We start from the raw sequence: 17,172 nt of genomic DNA, 5'->3' as shown, positions 1-17,172 counted from the left end.
TAGTTTTACCTTTAGTGATTTCAACACTTGCTATACTTTTGCTTTGTTCTCTTAGACTTGTAAATCACTTGTGGATGTGCAGTTAAAATGTTTTTACTCTAGGGTGAAATTAAATCATAAATGGGCATTCTTTTGTTTCAAGCCACTCTTCGAATAAATCAGCAAAACATACTTGGACATCCTCTCTTGTGTAAGAAATCACTGTCACTTTAATACATCACCAAGTACAATGCTGCAGAAAAGATGAGAAAATATGGTCCAAAAGTACTTTATTAGATGAAATAAATAGCATTATTGTGCATAAGATCTGGTACTCAGGTAGCTGTTTAAGACAGTTGAAATCAACAATGATTGCTTGTCCTATGAGATCTTCAGTGTAGCAGACTGGGGTATGGTATGGAGGTAGGAGTACATCTTCAGGAGTTCAATCTTCATCCATGGTTTCATACAGTTTCCCAGCTGGAAGCGCATCCCACCATTGCTCCTTCTGAAGATCACCACCTGTCCTGTTTAAACAAGAATGAAAGGCACAAAAGAAATCAGAATATACTGATCCACAGTCCAACGCCTGTAAATTTAACAGTTTGGCTGTAGATTATCTGTGCTGTATTTCAATGGCCTTGCTGTTGTATTGAGCACTCTGACATTTATATAACATAGATGAAGCTGCCCTCTTTATTTAAGGTCACAAGTGTTTTCTGATTACTTCCTGGGAGTAATAATGTTGGAATGAACGTAATGCATCTGTAAATAGAACAAAGGGGCTTATAACCTCCCATTATTACTTTAAAACCACGTCCGTGCTAAGCAAGCTACAGAGGTAAGTACAGGATATGAGCGTGAGAATGGTGCCTTCTCTGATTAGCTAGTAAAAAGACTTAGAAACTAAAACTGAGTAAATTATCCTACCAGCTGTCAATGCAAAACAATCTGAATATGTTACCTACGACCTGTAAACTCTACCAGAAGCCTCTCCAGGCAGCAACGGTATGTTAAAAAGCAGGCTCCTGGCAATGTCGCCACTTGGCTAGGTGTAATGTGTACACAATAAGTACCGTTGTTATCGCCCGACTGGTTTCCACGCTAACTGGTTTCCGTGATCCAGCTGTTGGTGTGTTTACCTAACGGCCTCCGCTGCAGTCGCAGATTCAACACATATTCACAAGCAAATCAACGGCGATTTACAAGTCGCATCCCATATCTATTGTAGCCAAAAATGTTGGGGAAAAAAAGTCATTTGGAAATTTGTACTTATTTGTACATTTTTAACATTTAAACAGAAAAAACTGTCCCATGAGAACAATTAAACCTCCCTGAGCCATCAATTTACTTTTTCATATTTAATCTTAAACAGTCAAGGATTTCGCGAGTGCCTATCTCTATCGTCATGTATTGAGGTTGAGGGAAGAATTATTAGAAATACAAAAATACATAATTTTTTAAAAATCTGCCATTTCAAACACAAAGATATATACAGTGCTTAAAACATTTATTAGACCACCACCCAAAGTAATGTTTATGCCACAGCTGCATCATGAAGTGCTTTAATGCAGACTCTTCCATTTTCAGTGAGCTCTCCACGTTTTACCATTTTGAACAGGAATGAGGGATTTCAAACTAAATTCACCTTTTTAGACCCAAATTTGAGCCGGCTCACTGGGCTTCTCTGAGAAGTCAGAAATTAATCAAGCATAACATTCAACCACTAAAACTCATTTTTTCTGTTCAGGAATGCAAGTAAATAACTATAATTTGATATATTAATCAAGAAATAATAATGTGCTTTAATATTTTCCAGTTTTTTTGTAAATCAGTAAATTTGAAAATTCATGAATAACAATAATAATTATATTTTAGCATTAAAAATATCATTTAGGTTAAAGAGCTTCTACATATTGGTGTATTAACCATTGCAGAAACACAAAAAATGATTTTGGTAAATACCAATGCTGTTAATTTAGGGCAGCTGTGGCATAAACCTTACTTTGGGTTGTGGTCTAATAAATTTGTTAAGCACTGTATACGTCCATAATGTAAATGACATAAACAACCAAACAAAAAATTTATCATAAATCATATAATGAAAGTATTCCAAATCACTGGTGTTATTTCGTTTAAAAAATAAGGTAATTTACTTTTTCAAACGATTGTCATTTGAAAAAAAACAAAACAAAACAAATTATTTCGTCAGCCAACTGTCCATCGACAAAGTGGAGTGTGAGGCAGTGGAGAAAGAAATCCTGCTTTTAACAAACTACCTGTTTAAATGTGTACAGGTTTTTCTCCGAGTTGCTTAGAGCAAAGATTTTTCCTCTCCACTGATTTTTTTGGTTAAATTGTAGCAGACATAATTAGCCAGTGTGAAGGTGTTGGCTAGCAGGTGTGAGTGGACACTCGCCCTTGAATAGCTTTCCTGTAGCTGGGCGAAAACGGTTATATTCAGTGTTCTAACCATGTTAGCATGCCTCAGCAAAGCTACATAATACAGCAGGTGATATTTATACAAATAGTTGTATTTCTCATTTGTATTTCTCATAGCAAAATAAAGAAAAAGCCAGTTACCTGTCCAGGAGAGAAGTAGTCAGCCACACATCTGAAATGAAACTTTTCAGCTCCCAGGCTTCCTCAGATAGCATGCTGCGCCAATATTTACTCTCATTTTATTTCCTGCTTGGTCCTCTCCCCTACAAGCTTTGCAGCTTGTTAGTCGTGTTGTTACTGGTATGCTGATAGCTGTTCGGGCAAAAGAAAAAACTAGAATATTGTGTCTGTTCCTTGAGTAACCACTGTCAGCCATTTTCAGCCATTATCAACGCTGTTTACTTCTTCAGCACGTTCACGCTGCGAGAGCTCCTCGACAAATCAGGGCCAGGGAGTAAGCCCTGCCCCTCGACCAATCAGAGAAGTCAGAGGCGAATCTGATTGGTCAATGATACCTGGAGCAGTGGAGAATTTTTGACTGTTGATTACTGAGGCATATGGAAACACAGAGATCTCGCAATAGTGTTATTTTACCTCTCTCATTAAGGGCTCTCTATGGATATACTAACATTTTATCTAAATAGAACAGGAAAAAATCAGCATTGGTAAGTAAAAAGTTACCTACTGCACCTTTAAAATGTATCTTTCCATCACATTTTTTTTATGAAGTAATCTGTTCACTAACATTCGTCTTTGTTTGATCACTTCTGTGAAAAGAACACTATTATCCTCAGTGGGATAAAAGCATCATAAAGTGAGTGAACTTCTACTTGACCCATGACAAACTGTCTGATTATTTGCTGATGATGCACAAAAAAAAAATCAAAAATCAAAATACCAGTGTTGCCCAATAAAAACTGGCATGAGTGGACATTCCATAACAAAAGAAAAGTAATGAAGGGAAAACACCACAGATAGTCCCGAAGTACTTCTGTTATTAAGTTTTGTTGCTCATGCATATGCAAACCTCAAGACCCCTATGAAAAAACCCTCAATACTTTTACCCTGCTAGCAGCTGAGATAGGTGAAGTCACCTGTTTTTATTGTTGTCAGTCATGTTCCACATATCTGACACACAAAGAGAATCCAAAGCGTCATCAAAGTCAAACCACATTGTTTCCATGTTTGTACCTCCTTTATAGTGTATGCAGGCAATAGTAAAATGTAGGTTAGTGCACTTCGTGTGATTTCACATTATATTTTGCATTAAAGAATCCCTTAGAATGACTACACCTGGACTAGAGTAGTGATGATTGGCATTAAAAATGGTAGGAGACTGGTTATTGTCTACAGTATAAATGCACTGTTTAAATGACAGTGATAGGAGTAAAAATGGAGCAGTACTACTTTGAGTTAGTGCATGCATGTATAAAAAAAGTAAAAATCAAAAATTAAACTTATCTAAATCCTTTTTTTTAATCACATAGTCAACTGAAAATCCTATTTTATCATTTCTGTCTTAATAACTGACAGCAATAGAAGTAGCAATCATCTGTTTTGAAACGTCTCTTTTTTTCAATCATTACATTCAGTATCTCTTTTTTAATAACATGGAGTGAATAATATATTGACTATTCTTTGAGTTAATTAACACACATATCAAACATAAATAAAGAGAGAATATCAACAGAAATTACGTCATATCAAAATTCCATGAATGCTGTGTCAGAAGTTTTTTTCCTTGAGGGTAATAGATGATGAGCAGCCCATGGGAGGAGCACCCCCTGTGTTCTGCATGTTTCTGGAAAAAAAATCCCCCACATGTACGAAGCATGTTTAACCATTTCTCTTCCAGTCAGTCCCCTCCCTTAGGTAACTGTCCTAATTTGGCTATAAATTAGGACACCACATGAAGCCAAAATATGTGCACTTACCTCCACTTGGCTCTTCAGCAAATCCTGCAGATCTATCCTGCCAGGGGCCCGAGAATCTCTCCAACTACTGAACCAGCAGCATCTTCACTCTCCTCTGAAGGCGGCAGCTATGACTCCTCGGTCTCTACTCATGTCAGTCCTCGTCCTTGTCTCTTTCGAGGCTGCTTACGCCACTCCGATGTGCAACAACTACTGCTGTAGGTTCGTGGAGAGCTTCCCTGTCCGGCTAAGGAGGCTCAGACAAGACTACTCACAGATCCGGGACTTCTATGTAAGTAAAAAACATTTGCCTCTGCAAGTATCTTCACAGAAAGTGCAGCATTTTTGCTCACACTACCAGCGCCTGTATGCTGCTAAACGTAACTTTTTTTTTCTGCCTTACAACTTACGAAAGTGTTTTTTTCTGTTGCAGGAAGCAAACGATGACTTAGACACAGCGCTGCTGGACCAGAGCGTGGAAAACTCTTTCAAAGTAAGTTGCTTTAGACTCGACTTGAATCAGACGAGCCTTGCGCGCACAACGACCACGCCACAATTATGGTTGAAGGGAACACATAACCTGACGGGTTCCTCTTTCTCTTTCAGACCGACTTCGCTTGTCACGCCATGGACAGCATCCTGGACTTCTATCTTAGCACGGTTCTGCCCACGGCACTGGCAGGAGTAACGGACGAGATCAGGGACTTGATGCCGCATGTGGAGTCCATACAACAGATTTTCGACGCGCTGAAGAGTGATGTCACCCAATGTGTAAGTAGCCATAACACGCGTTACTCCCATGAAGTGTTAAAATGTCAATGCGCGCTGATTGCGCAGTGATATAGTCCGGCAGCAGCTCGAGCTGTGCAACTGTCCTAATTATTTTGTAACAACAGAGCAAACCTGTTATTATAGTGTGCAGCAGTTAGAAAGAAACTGAAAATAGAAACGACCTTAGATTTATCACGAGGCAAAATCAATTCAAATCAGATAACTTTATTTGTTCCCAGGGGGCAATTCAAGGCACTTACAGCAGTACTATTACAAAAATCAAAGAGCAGAAGCCTAACAAAAAATCATAATTGCCTATTAAAACACCTTTTCAACAATATATTTAGTATATTTATGTCTATATGTAAAAATGAACACTATAAACGGATGGTTTTAAATATAGATCTGAGATATTGACAGTAACAGCATTTAAATATATGAACCAAGCTGTATAATTAGAGTAATTAGAGTTATATGATGGCTATAGGAGAGATAATAAGAGTGCATAACTGTGAATTATCCATTTATTGACAAAGAAAGGTACAATGCTATTTCCAAGTGTCTTAATATACAACCTGCTACGTACGAATCCTTAGTTTTTGAAGGATTTGTCCTCAAGGGAAGGAAAATTTATCAAATGATGCTGTTGAATCAAAAACACAGTTTTAATATCTTTCTTTGCTTCATCTTACAGAGACACTACTTCTCTTGCAAGACACAGTTTGACATAAAAACTCTAAACTCTACTTACACTCAGGTAAGAGCCCGATGTCATCTTTGATGGGGAAATAAGTGTATTTTAGATCAGTATTTTGTGTTTTTACTTTGCCTGTGAGTAATGTGAACCATTTGTTTGTATTTACAGATGGAAAGCAAAGGTCTGTATAAGGCCATGGGCGAGCTGGACGTGCTGTTTAACTACATTGAAGTGTATCTGGCTTCTAAACGACACAGAAACAAGGAAGCCTCTGCCAGAAGTTGATGACCCTGATCAAAATGTGAACTTGTTCCTCTAAAGAAAAGAGAAAATAGCAACCAAATGACACTCTCCTATGCAGCCACTCCGTTACTTTCATTGGTTAAAGTGTTGATTTCTGTTTTCAGCTCGCTGAGCTTGGTTCTGTTGATCTGACAGTACAGTTGACCTTTTTGTCCTGAGGACAAGTTTTTGTATTATGACCCTGTAGAGTCCTACACAAGTCCTTTGACTTAAACTGCTTATGAAGAAAATATTTATTTTATGTATTATATGTGTTTTAATTTATACTGTTTTTTTATTTTTTGAAATAAATGACTTGTTGTTTAATTGATGTCTCTGTTGATTTTATAAGCCTGGCAAATTTCATGTGCCTCCAGTACCATTATTCAGGAATGTGCAAGTGGTAGAGAAACATGCATAACATCCTGCAGCACTGCAGTCTATGTGAGGAACCGCTCTGGTGTTCAGTCAAAAGGCAGATGCACTAACCTCAAATGTGACCCATATAGAGATCACTTACCAGCAGCCCTGCTGTATCTTAACTTACCGTAATTGTAACTAGCCAGCTTCACCCTCATGCCATGTTCACACACTTGCACAAGCATGCAGAAGCAGTCTCACTTAAACACACAGCACAAAACAGAACTAACACACAGAACAAAATAGAGAAGCAACAAACACTATCTATCTTTGAAAAGCAGTTTGGTCATATTCTTCAAAGCTAAGAAGTCAGATGGGGTGCCTAAAATTCTTTCAGAAGTTTAATCATCTATTGCAATTAAAACTATGATTAAAACATTGAAAAGAAACAAAAACACATGCTTGGTATCATGTTTAATCCATCTAGGTGAATGTATGATCTGACACCTACATGCTCCTGACTTGACTCAGGCCACCACACCGAAACTACTCTAACATATTTCAGAAGCCAGTTGGTGAGTCTGTGGGATGATCTGAAGGATAACATTACAGCAATGACACTGCCGTTTTTCAAAACATATCATTCACAACTGTTAGCCAACAAGGCATGACCATTGTGTCTTCAGCTATGTTACATGTCATGTCCTTAAGGGGGAATCATGATGATCAATAGTGTAAATTTTCCTTTATTTAAGAAAAATGTACAGATTTCAGTCTTTTAAAACAAGAGTTTACGTTTTGTATGGCTATACTGTCAGCATGCTGCTTCAGATTGTGTCTGGCATGCAATGACTGGATGCATCTGTTTAGAGATGAATGCTTAAGCAGTGAGAAGAAACCATAGACTATGTTTATCAGTGTGTACCATGTGGGCTTAGAAGGAAGAAGTCGAATCACTAGAGTAGTTGCAATTATTAGTCAGAAATAATAACTGTTCATATGTTACTCATTGATCTGCAAAGCACATCATTTTCTGCTCAATAGTTAAGATCCCTCAGATTATTCTTAATAACATAGTCCAGGGTATTGAGGTATATGGTGGTAGATTGTCCAACCCACCTTGAGACTCCACATTCCACCAATCATGGTCGGCATGCCAAAAACTAGAAGAGGCTTAATACAGTTTTACTTCTTATCATCAAACACTAAAAGATGTGGAAAAAAGAAGAGCAGATCTTCATTCGTACTAAAATGTTGTCCAGTATCTTTAAAGGTAGCCAAAAATATTTGTAGTTAATGTAAAAGGCCACAGATAACAGCAGAGAGAAAAGTGAGCTATCATAGAAAGATAGCAATGCGACATTGCAAAAATACATGAACAGTGCAGGGCATTTTAACTGTCTTTCCTGTAGGGTTTTATGATAGTGTTAAACTCTCCCGTATACATAAAAACTGCCAGAAAACCACAGTCTGAAGTGTTAGCCACTCTACAGTTCTCATAGCATCTCTCAGTACAGTGCTGGCTTTCCACATTAAATGTGTCATCATGAAAAAAACATTTTTGCAAATGTATCTGGCAATATTCATATTGAGGATGTGGTGAACTGAGAAATCCTTCCCTCGTTCTGTTTTCTTGTGGCACGTGCAAGGTAGGAATGTTCAACATATGTGTCATATGAGTCATTACAAGACATGACAAGGAAGGGAAATAAAAAAATTGCAACAGCTGCCCAAAATATCCAATCTGATACATAATACTGAATCATGAAGTGCGAGATTTTTTCATGCACACGTTGTGAGTCAGTGACAAGATTATTTTTTTCCAAAATAGAGCTTCTAAAATTGTACACAGACACTGATGACTTTTATCTTTTATGTTGATTTCTGGATTTTTATACCTTTTATAAACAGTGGGTAGAGTCATGACATAAGGAAGGAAAGCGTGGGGACTAATATGCAGAATTGGAGGAACAGGCAACAACTGAGCCAGAGCACTAGTTCCTGTACAGGGGGAGCACTGTCATAATCACTTGACTATCAGTTCGGATCAGAGTATAAAGGGGAGAGCTTTCTGGGGCCAAGCCAAATCCATTGTAAATTTAAGCTGTGATAACCGTGATATTCTTCTTTTTTACCTGAATAACAAACACTTTTATCAAAGCAAAAAAAAAACCAAAAATCATTTATTTGTTTATGCAGTAGTATTTAACTTTCATCATAACGTAAACCTCTTTTTCTTAAAAAATTAAATTGGGTAAAAAGTGACAAAAATTGTGTTTTAACTGGCAAAAATGGGTAAACAAAAGGAAAGAAATAGGTTAAAATAAAAAAAATGGCTTAGAGGTGCAGAGTGTAACACTGGGAAATTCAACATCTAACAGTCAATTCTAGAATGTGACACTTATTTCTCTGTTGAAAACTGTAGCAACCAGTGGAATAAAAAAAAGGGTATCTATTATTCGGTTGCTTCTGTGGTGTCATAGAAACATGCAAAATGCAAAAATTCGAGATGGCGGCGTCTGTGGAGGGGACTCTCCCCGTGTATGAATAGATGGCTTATTCTGAGTTAATATAAAAAAAAACACTCATCAGGTGGATAAACACTAATAATAATAGACCTACCTATAGACATTATGTTTCGTTTAACCAAGTTTGTTTCACTAAATGCTACTAGGCTAAATATTACACACTGCACCTTTAAGCATTGTAAAACAAGGTAGAAAAGGTGTTGAAAAGGGATTACAGTTGGCAAAAATGAACACAAGGAGTGTGATTGGTTAAATCAGTAAAATTTGTATAAAGTGTTGAAAAGGGGTTAATAGTGGCAAACATGGGTTAAGAGGCAAAATGGGCAGAAAAAGTGGAGGAAAAGGTTCAAAAAGTGGCTAAATTGCTTAATGTGGCAATATGGGCAGCAAGGGTGAAGAAATAGGACTCAAAAGGGACAAAAATGGGTTAAAAGGCAAAAGAATATGTAGAAAGTGGGGAAAAAAGGTTTACAGAGGCAAAAACATGTATAGAAAATGGCAAAAACGGCAGGAAAAAAAGCGGTTAAAAGCGGGTAAAAAGAGGTAAATGGGGTACAGAGTGAGCACTCTTGATGAAAAGTGGCAAAAAATGGGCTGAAAAACCTGTTAAAAGAAGTTAAAATACCAACTGGGTGGGCCCGATCCCTGGGTTTTTCAAGGGTCCAGTCAAATCTTTGGGCGAGCCCGACGTGACATGACAGTGTAAAGCATCACACAGTCTCTGTCGTGTGAATTATCAACGCACTATGCACCATATTTTATGTTGGTATTCGTCTGTTATTTTGCTTTAATCATGATGTCTCAGTTCATTGTTAGTTCAGTTACAGTTATGACCTGGCAAGTCACAGTAAATAAACTGATGTCAACACCCACAAAATAAGGATAATTACTTTATAATTACTGTACTGTGAATACTTCTTTAATATGAAGATAAAAATGTTTCATCACATAAAGCAACACTTTGAAAAATTAGCCCTACTTGGCCCAAAGTTGTGAAATAACAGTTCCTATATGTTTGGACTCAAACAAGCTACCACAGTGAGATTATCCGTTAAAAAAGTACTTTTAGGGGCTAGTTTGAACTTGCCTTATGCTTTTTTATTCAAACTTTTTTTTTCTATTATCATAACTGGTTTGCACTAAAACTGGTGGCCAGCTGGTGTGATTTTGATGGTTATTATTATTTAAAAAAGCAGCCCCATTAACCAGGGTAGTTCTGAAGGGCATTTAACAGCAAAGTGGCCTTATTTAAACCCCAAGAGCCCTACCTGTCAGAGCTTTAACTGTTTAACACTAAAGCACTGTATGTATGCACATAGATGAATATACAAGAACTTTATTTAACTTTATTTATATACCTCAACTTTACTTTAAGACAATGCGGACATTGTTCCAAGAATATAAGCATGTGTGTTTTTTTTAATATCATTAAAGAAAAGATTATAGGAAAAAAATCAAAGCAACCACAGCCACCATGACATGTACCCAGAGCTTCACCTGACGGTAAAGACGATCAGATTTCCAGCATGTTAAGCATAAGAAACTTGTGCTGCACACATGAAAAATTCTTTCCATTTGATCATTTTTTTTGCTGTGGTGATGTTTAGCCTCTCACTATTGCTATCATGTCTGTCTGCGGCAGGTAAATCTATTCATCTAGTCAGAGGATGTGAGTACAGGAGACAGAATCAGGTTGGCACACCACTTCAAAGAACTGAGCCGTGTCATCTCCTCTGTTACACAGCTTCCGACCTTCACCCCCCCTCCAGCTGTAAAAGGCAAACAGAGGCACGTTTCAGCTCACGTTTTGGTTTCCAAAACAGATAAGAGCATTCATGACGTCTGTGACTTTGTAAATACCTCATTGGACAGCTTATGTTGATGCTAAATTTTGTTTCTGTTAGAGCTACATAATCAACCTTTAACCTTTAATTTACCATCTCTCAAACACAAAATGCTGAGGAGCTACCCTTCTCTCTAAAGTGCATACTGGGTGGGTGTCCTGAGGTTTGCTGTAGGCGGGCTAAAGGGGGAGAACCTCTATATGAGTACTAAGACGAAAAACTCCCCTAAGGCCCCCTTTTGTCCCCCTTTCTGACTTACCTGAAAGACACTTGGGGATAAGAGAGATGACTGTAGGTTTTGACATACTCAGAGCTGGAAGTTGAGTGCCTTCAGCAGCTTCTCACCTGAACAGAAATGACCTTGTGCTTTGGTGGGGAAGCTGCTCTGAACACCCCAGTGTTGGCAAATGTCCGTGTTGACTCAACGACACTGCTGTTTTGCTACGCAAATGCGTATATTCCAGGAGTCACTTGTGCTTGTCTGTTTGTTTGTCATGAGTTAAGTCTCTGACACTGTCAGAGCCACAAATCCTGACAACCTGAGTCATAAATGTTTGACAGAATATGCTCTAACAGTAAGGTAGTGGACAAGTTTAAATAAATAGAGACATCTTTTTTATGTTTCCATTCTAAACAAGGTGCTCTTGATACAACTAGTTAATTCTAAAAGGTTACCTCTGGTTACAGGTCTTAATAGCAAGACAAGTCAATCTAATGATCATTCCACAAACACCATTTTCTCAATTCAGACATTAATCAGCCAAGCTTGAATTGGATACCCAACACTACTGAATCATTTGCATAACATTATCAGACTGCTTTGCCTATGAAACAACTTTACCAAGTGATTAAAAGGGAACAATTTCTAAAATAAGAATTTCTTGAATCTCTTGAATTTTATTGTAGAAAAGGGCACTGAATTTATTTTCTACTAAACTTTTCTAATTTTTAAAATTAAAATGTTGTACAGAGTGTAATCTGTTGTTTTCCTATTTTCCATTGACTGACAAAGTTATTAAGTATTTGGAAAAGAGATGAAGAAGCACTTGTCTTTGATTTCAATGTTTTTTAATCCAAAGCTTAGCAGACAAAAGTACGGCAGGTGGAGCTAAACAGACTCAATGACAAGGAAAAAAATGATAGACACATCTGTGATTCAACTACAAAAAGTGTTGAGGGGGATGAAAGAAAAAAAAAATCACAACAATTCAATGAACATTTTTACAGTGAGAAATTTGTGGGTGTGATGTGACAGGTAATTAGGATGTGATTTTACAAAGTGAAGAGGACCAGACTCACAAAACAAACATAATCATGTCCCATGATCCCATGTGAGATGGACAGTGCCCCATTAGGTTAGCAAAACATTAAAGAGAAACCAACCATCATACGCTGTTTGGATGCTTGCTGGTGTTATTTCAGATTCTGCTCTGAGGCGAGGGAGCAGCTCTATAGTAATTTGTACTTTCTATCACGCCTCAGGCAAAGTGTGAAGACACACGCTGGAGGTTGATTCAAACCAGATTAGTCCCTTCTTAAGTATCACTAAGTGATCATTTCAGAGAGACAGTCTGACCTGGACCAGACGGTCTGAAACATGAATTCCCTACAAGGTGCCACTGACAACACAAACTCATACAAACGCTCCATGTTGTCACCTGATGTCTCTCTAAGACAAACAGAAATCCACACAAACCAAAAAAGGTCCTAGCAGTACTTGCACTTCACTTGTTAACAAACACATCTGCATAGCATTAACCTGAAATATAATCTGGCAATGTTATAAAATCTGAAGCTTAACACTGGTGCAAGCCTGAACCAAATGGTAGGTAGGGATCAAACGTCATTTGCTGATTTAGCAACACTCATTAAGGCCTTTTACAATAAGTTCATAAAATCCATGAAAAAATACAGTATCAGTTGACTCCTTCTCTTCTTTGAGCTACATACAGGAGAAAGGTTGAGCCAGTTTCTGTTCTTAAACCTTGCATCCTTCCCTGGCCTAAAACTAATTCTCTGAAAAACAAGTGTCGATAAAAAAAAACAAAAAAAACAAAAAGGAGAGAGGAGCCAAGAGTGAGGTGCTCTGTCAGAATGGCACATGGCCCTTGAGTGAGTGCATAGGCCTCTGTTAAACATTCACTACGACACAATGAACCTGACAGACTCAACTATGAGCAACTATCCTAATTTCAACAGTCGGGCACAGAGTCCTTACATTCCACTCGTCAGTTCAAAATACATCTGCTAACTCTGAATGTACGTAAAAGAAATTTCCCTTGCTTTTATTTTTGGGATTTAGCCATTTAACAAAACATTCACTGGTGAGGGGATGGTGCTAGAACAGGGCTGTGGAGGAAAAAGTACTGCTAATGCTAAGGCTTCATGTCCTATTCCAACAATCGAGCCCCTCTCAGTTTAAAACCTGACATAAGGGAAAAAAGGAAAAGAAATTTTTACAGATTCCCTCTCCTCTCCTTTTCTATAAATCGTAATCTCTTCACGGGTGTAAAAACAGATCCACTTTGCCAGAGCAGAGGGTTGGGCTTGTTAAAATGGTAGAGTAATAAAAACAAAACACTCCTACAAAACATTAGAATTTGCCATGAAAAATAAAACACTGATAAAATCCATGCATTGCGACTCACATGTTGAAAAGTTATTGCTTTCTTTTTTTACAACCTGTGTTTGTATGTGCATGCATTCGTGCAGCTCTCAGCAGGCACCAGACTGTGTGTCTGCCATGCTGTTAGTGGCTTTCTTTCTTCTTTTTGTTAGCAGGGGATTGGTTGAGTCTTCAATGGTCTTGATCTTGATCTGCTCATAATCAACCCTCATTGTCGCCAAGGCACTGGTCATTTCCTCCTAAAATTAGCCAAGAAAAGGTTATTAGGCGACTTGCTTTACCTTCATCAAAGACATCTGAGCTTTAGTCCACTACGCAGCCATTTCTCTTTATTCATCAGGAAGAAGAACCATGCCTCCAAGCAAGACTGTGATATGTGCAACTGTTTATCAGTTTGTCAAAGTCTGTAGCATAAGCAACACAACTTTTGAACAAGACTAGGTTAAAACCAAGTATATGGCTGACCGCAACTATCTGGGATGACTGGTGAAATGCCTAACTAAATGGCATGTTGGGGCGCTACTCTTGAGCTGACAGACTACCGCTGACTTAGCGGTATGGCTAATGGCAGCTAATGATTGCTAATGATTGCTAATGATTGCTTCTCAGTGAATAAAATTGATGCCAAGGCCAATCAGGGGACATGTAAAAACATCTCTGCAAAGACAAGCTTTCAGTGTGGCCTTATGCTCTTGTTTTTAAAAAATGTGGTCCAGTTGAGATTAAACTGCCACTTTCCTACAGCTATATCCAAGCTAACTTCTACCGTGGATACACCAACAAAACCCCGCCTGTAATGATGGCAAATCTATGCTGAAACAGACCAGGAGAAGAGCGAAAATATCTTTCCTGTCACAAAAAGCTTTCGGCTTTGCTTTCTGCCCTTGTTTTGAGGACATGTTGTCCAGTTCTGACAAAAACGCTGCTGTGGCGAGGTCCAAGCTAATCCCTCCACTAGCAACCGTAGTAAACAACCACTCACACAACAACTAACCCTTGCCCCCGTAACTATCACATACTCATGCCAAAGCAGGTCGGCAGAAGAGCGAAAACATCTTTCACATCATGAAAAGCTTTTAGTGTTGTTCTTATTCTTTGTTTCATACAGAAATGTGATCTAGTTGTAGTTAAACTGATGCTATGCAAAAGCCCATAGCGCAACTCTGTATGTATGGCTCTGAAAGTACCGCCACTCAGTCACTCAGTTGGTCACATACAGACCCATGTGTAGGGCTGAGCCCAGTATTCAGCCAAAAACTGAAGTAAAAAATACAGTAAGGTGGTTAAATGAAAAATTGGGATGCATGATATAGGATTTTTCCTATATCCAATATGCTGATATAAACAAAATAATTTCAGCTGATTTTGTTATAGATACCAATATTTAAATGTAGTTTAGATCTAAAACTTCAGACCCTAAAACACAATTTGAAGTTTGAGAATGAACATATTGACAAATTTCAGTCCTTAAGCCACATTTTTAAAGTTAAGGAAGGATGATGAATTACAAGAAAAACTTAAACTGACGTAGGTCTGTTGGTCCCGACTAAAACTCCACTTACTCACTTGTTGCTATAACCAATATTCACAGCTAATATTGGCAGCTTTTATAGCCAAATATTGGCTGTAAATATCAGCAGAAATGTTTCTATCCGCTGATACGATATTTCACTTAAGCAAATATCTGCCAGTACCTATATCATACCGATAATATCATGCATCCCTAATAAAAAAATAATAAAAATGACTGAACTAGATGTATAAACTATTCTTACTTATTTTGAGTACATCCCTAATGCAAAATTACAGTGGTACCTAACTAAAATTCATAATGTAGTAGCACTAGTAGTGGTTAGCTGTTAACAATCATACATTCTCACATTAGACATTTTCAGGTACAGTTGGTTCAGTGATCATCTGTTACAAACTGTGACTGTTCCTACTCCGTCTCTCCATCATACACTGCTGACTGCGTGCTGGATGTGTCTGCTATAGGTAGATGCTATGTTCATTAATTATATTACAGAACCCACAGCACTGATTAAAAAATGTGCATCAGTAATGTATATTGTTAAGAATTTCATATGAAGTTAACTTTTAAAAAATTTAAATGAGATGCTAATTTATTGCTCATCTCTTTCGAAATACGGTAACAAGAGTTCCTCCTCTTTCTGAGCACTCTGTCAGTTCCCCACTGCAAACAGCAACAAGTCGTTAAGAATGGGAGAGAAGGAGCTGTCAAGTGGAGGAATAGGGGAAGTAAAATAAAGTAAACCATACAGAGCATCATGAACAGGGCATTAACGAAACACTCAGGGTTTGAGGCCTGGTCTGTAGCAGGTGAAGCTTAAGTGCTCTCCATAGAGTCCCCTGTGTAGCTGCTAGCGCCGCAGACATGGAGGTTTACACAAGGTGTGAGACATTCAGGGCATATAACATGCCAGATATACAAGAAAAACTACTGGGAATACGTTTCAAACTTTGAATCTGAGTCTAAAGGCTTTCAGCGCAGGACAAGTGCAGGCGAGCGCAGGACACATATCAAGGAGCATGAGTGACGTTAATCTGAACCTGGTCGCACGAGGAGCTGCCAGGAGAATAAGGAGGCCTGTGTATTAAAGATGGATCTCAAGATATGTGAAAAGACATCCTAATTTAAAAATGAGAATCAATATGAATTGGAGAGGCAATTTTTTCACCAAGTCTTAACGTTTGCCACAAGTAAGAGAGAGCAGCTGAGTTCCAATCTACAGAGCAGACACTATGGATACTTAAGATCTTGTTGGGAGTTACACATATGTCTCTCACAAACAGAGAGCAGATAGGTTAACAAGTCACAGATACATTATCAGGCATTATGCAGGACTTTGCTCGCAATTGCAAGGAAGCTGCAAACAAGAAATTACCCAAAACTGGGTGCCCAGGACTTCTATTTTTGATGCCACTGTTTTTACTGGTATTTTGTTTCATGGAAACAACATTTCACCTGAATGCCAAGAAAAAGGGCTAAAATTAAGAGCTCTATATCATACTTATTTTAGCAACTCTGCTCATCAGTCTAATCTAATCCTTCTTCCATATGCATTTCGCAAACCGCAAAACCAGTTCTGGCAAATATTAGCATAGGAACTTTACATCTGCATCTTGTGCATTTTTAAATGATTTAGGCAAATTAGTACTGCAATGAAAGTGTTTCTTGACCGCTTAAAAACTGTGCATGATCTTTCTTTTTATTTAAGGAAACCCGATAAGCACTTCTGTTAAGTTGTGATGACTGTCATAAGGAGAGCCTCTTACCTTGACATCCTCCCATGCGTCCTTTTCTTCCTTTAGCACCCGGCTGGTGTGAAGTGGGGTCTGGGGAATCTCCATTGATTGCTTTAATAAGACAAACAGGAACACATGCAAATGAGGCTTTACTGTAGTTGTGTCAGCCAGAGCATTTTGATATAAAACGATGGAATAAAGAGAACAGTAGGAAAGTGCGATTGCAAGTGCTCTTACATTGATCCATGGATGATTCATGAATTCAGTGATGGTCATCCTTTGTGTTGGCTCTGTCTTAAGGAGTGTCCTGATCAGCTGTTTAGCTGTAAACAAATTAATTTGTATGGTTAAAAATGTTTGGCCAATTACGACTACTGTTAACAAACATTCAATCATAGACTACAGGTATTGGTAATGCTGGAACTACAACTATTAAAAGGAGATATTCAGAAAACACAGGGAG

At 38.1% G+C, this 17,172-nt stretch overlaps 2 protein-coding genes and 1 long non-coding RNA gene across 3 annotated transcripts in view; 1 reads left to right on the top strand and 2 right to left on the bottom strand.

The window, feature by feature from the left end:
* Positions 1-262: 262 nt before the first annotated feature.
* On the bottom strand, positions 263-4,488 carry LOC121528737. Its single transcript, XR_005993495.1, has 3 exons — positions 4,356-4,488; positions 2,563-2,733; positions 263-506 (listed from the first exon to the last, which is right to left on the bottom strand). It is a non-coding gene; the product is annotated as an uncharacterized LOC121528737 (long non-coding RNA).
* On the top strand, positions 2,904-6,479 carry il10 (interleukin 10). The gene is made up of 6 exons (XM_041816297.1): positions 2,904-3,086; positions 4,374-4,626; positions 4,768-4,827; positions 4,941-5,105; positions 5,800-5,862; positions 5,971-6,479. Exons 1-6 carry the CDS (start codon positions 3,037-3,039, stop codon positions 6,085-6,087), a joined length of 708 nt encoding a protein of 235 aa, XP_041672231.1. The 5' UTR covers positions 2,904-3,036; the 3' UTR covers positions 6,088-6,479.
* A 5,394-nt stretch (positions 6,480-11,873) lies between these two features.
* The window catches only part of mapkapk2a (MAPK activated protein kinase 2a), a 46,268-nt gene continuing 40,969 nt past the window's right edge, over positions 11,874-17,172 (bottom strand). The window contains exons 8-10 of the mRNA XM_041779342.1: positions 16,947-17,032; positions 16,740-16,820; positions 11,874-13,681 (exon numbers count right to left, since the gene is read on the bottom strand). Coding sequence (XP_041635276.1) covers positions 13,532-13,681; positions 16,740-16,820; positions 16,947-17,032 — 317 coding nt within the window. The 3' untranslated portion in view covers positions 11,874-13,531. The remainder of the gene's footprint in view (positions 13,682-16,739; positions 16,821-16,946; positions 17,033-17,172) is intronic.

The sequence above is a fragment of the Cheilinus undulatus genome, linkage group 3 (genome assembly GCF_018320785.1).
Source record: "Cheilinus undulatus linkage group 3, ASM1832078v1, whole genome shotgun sequence".
In the NCBI taxonomy this organism is placed as follows: Eukaryota; Metazoa; Chordata; class Actinopteri; order Labriformes; family Labridae; genus Cheilinus; species Cheilinus undulatus.
The sequence above is the reverse complement of the archived record's forward strand: the minus strand, read 5'-3'. Positions and strand labels throughout refer to the sequence as shown.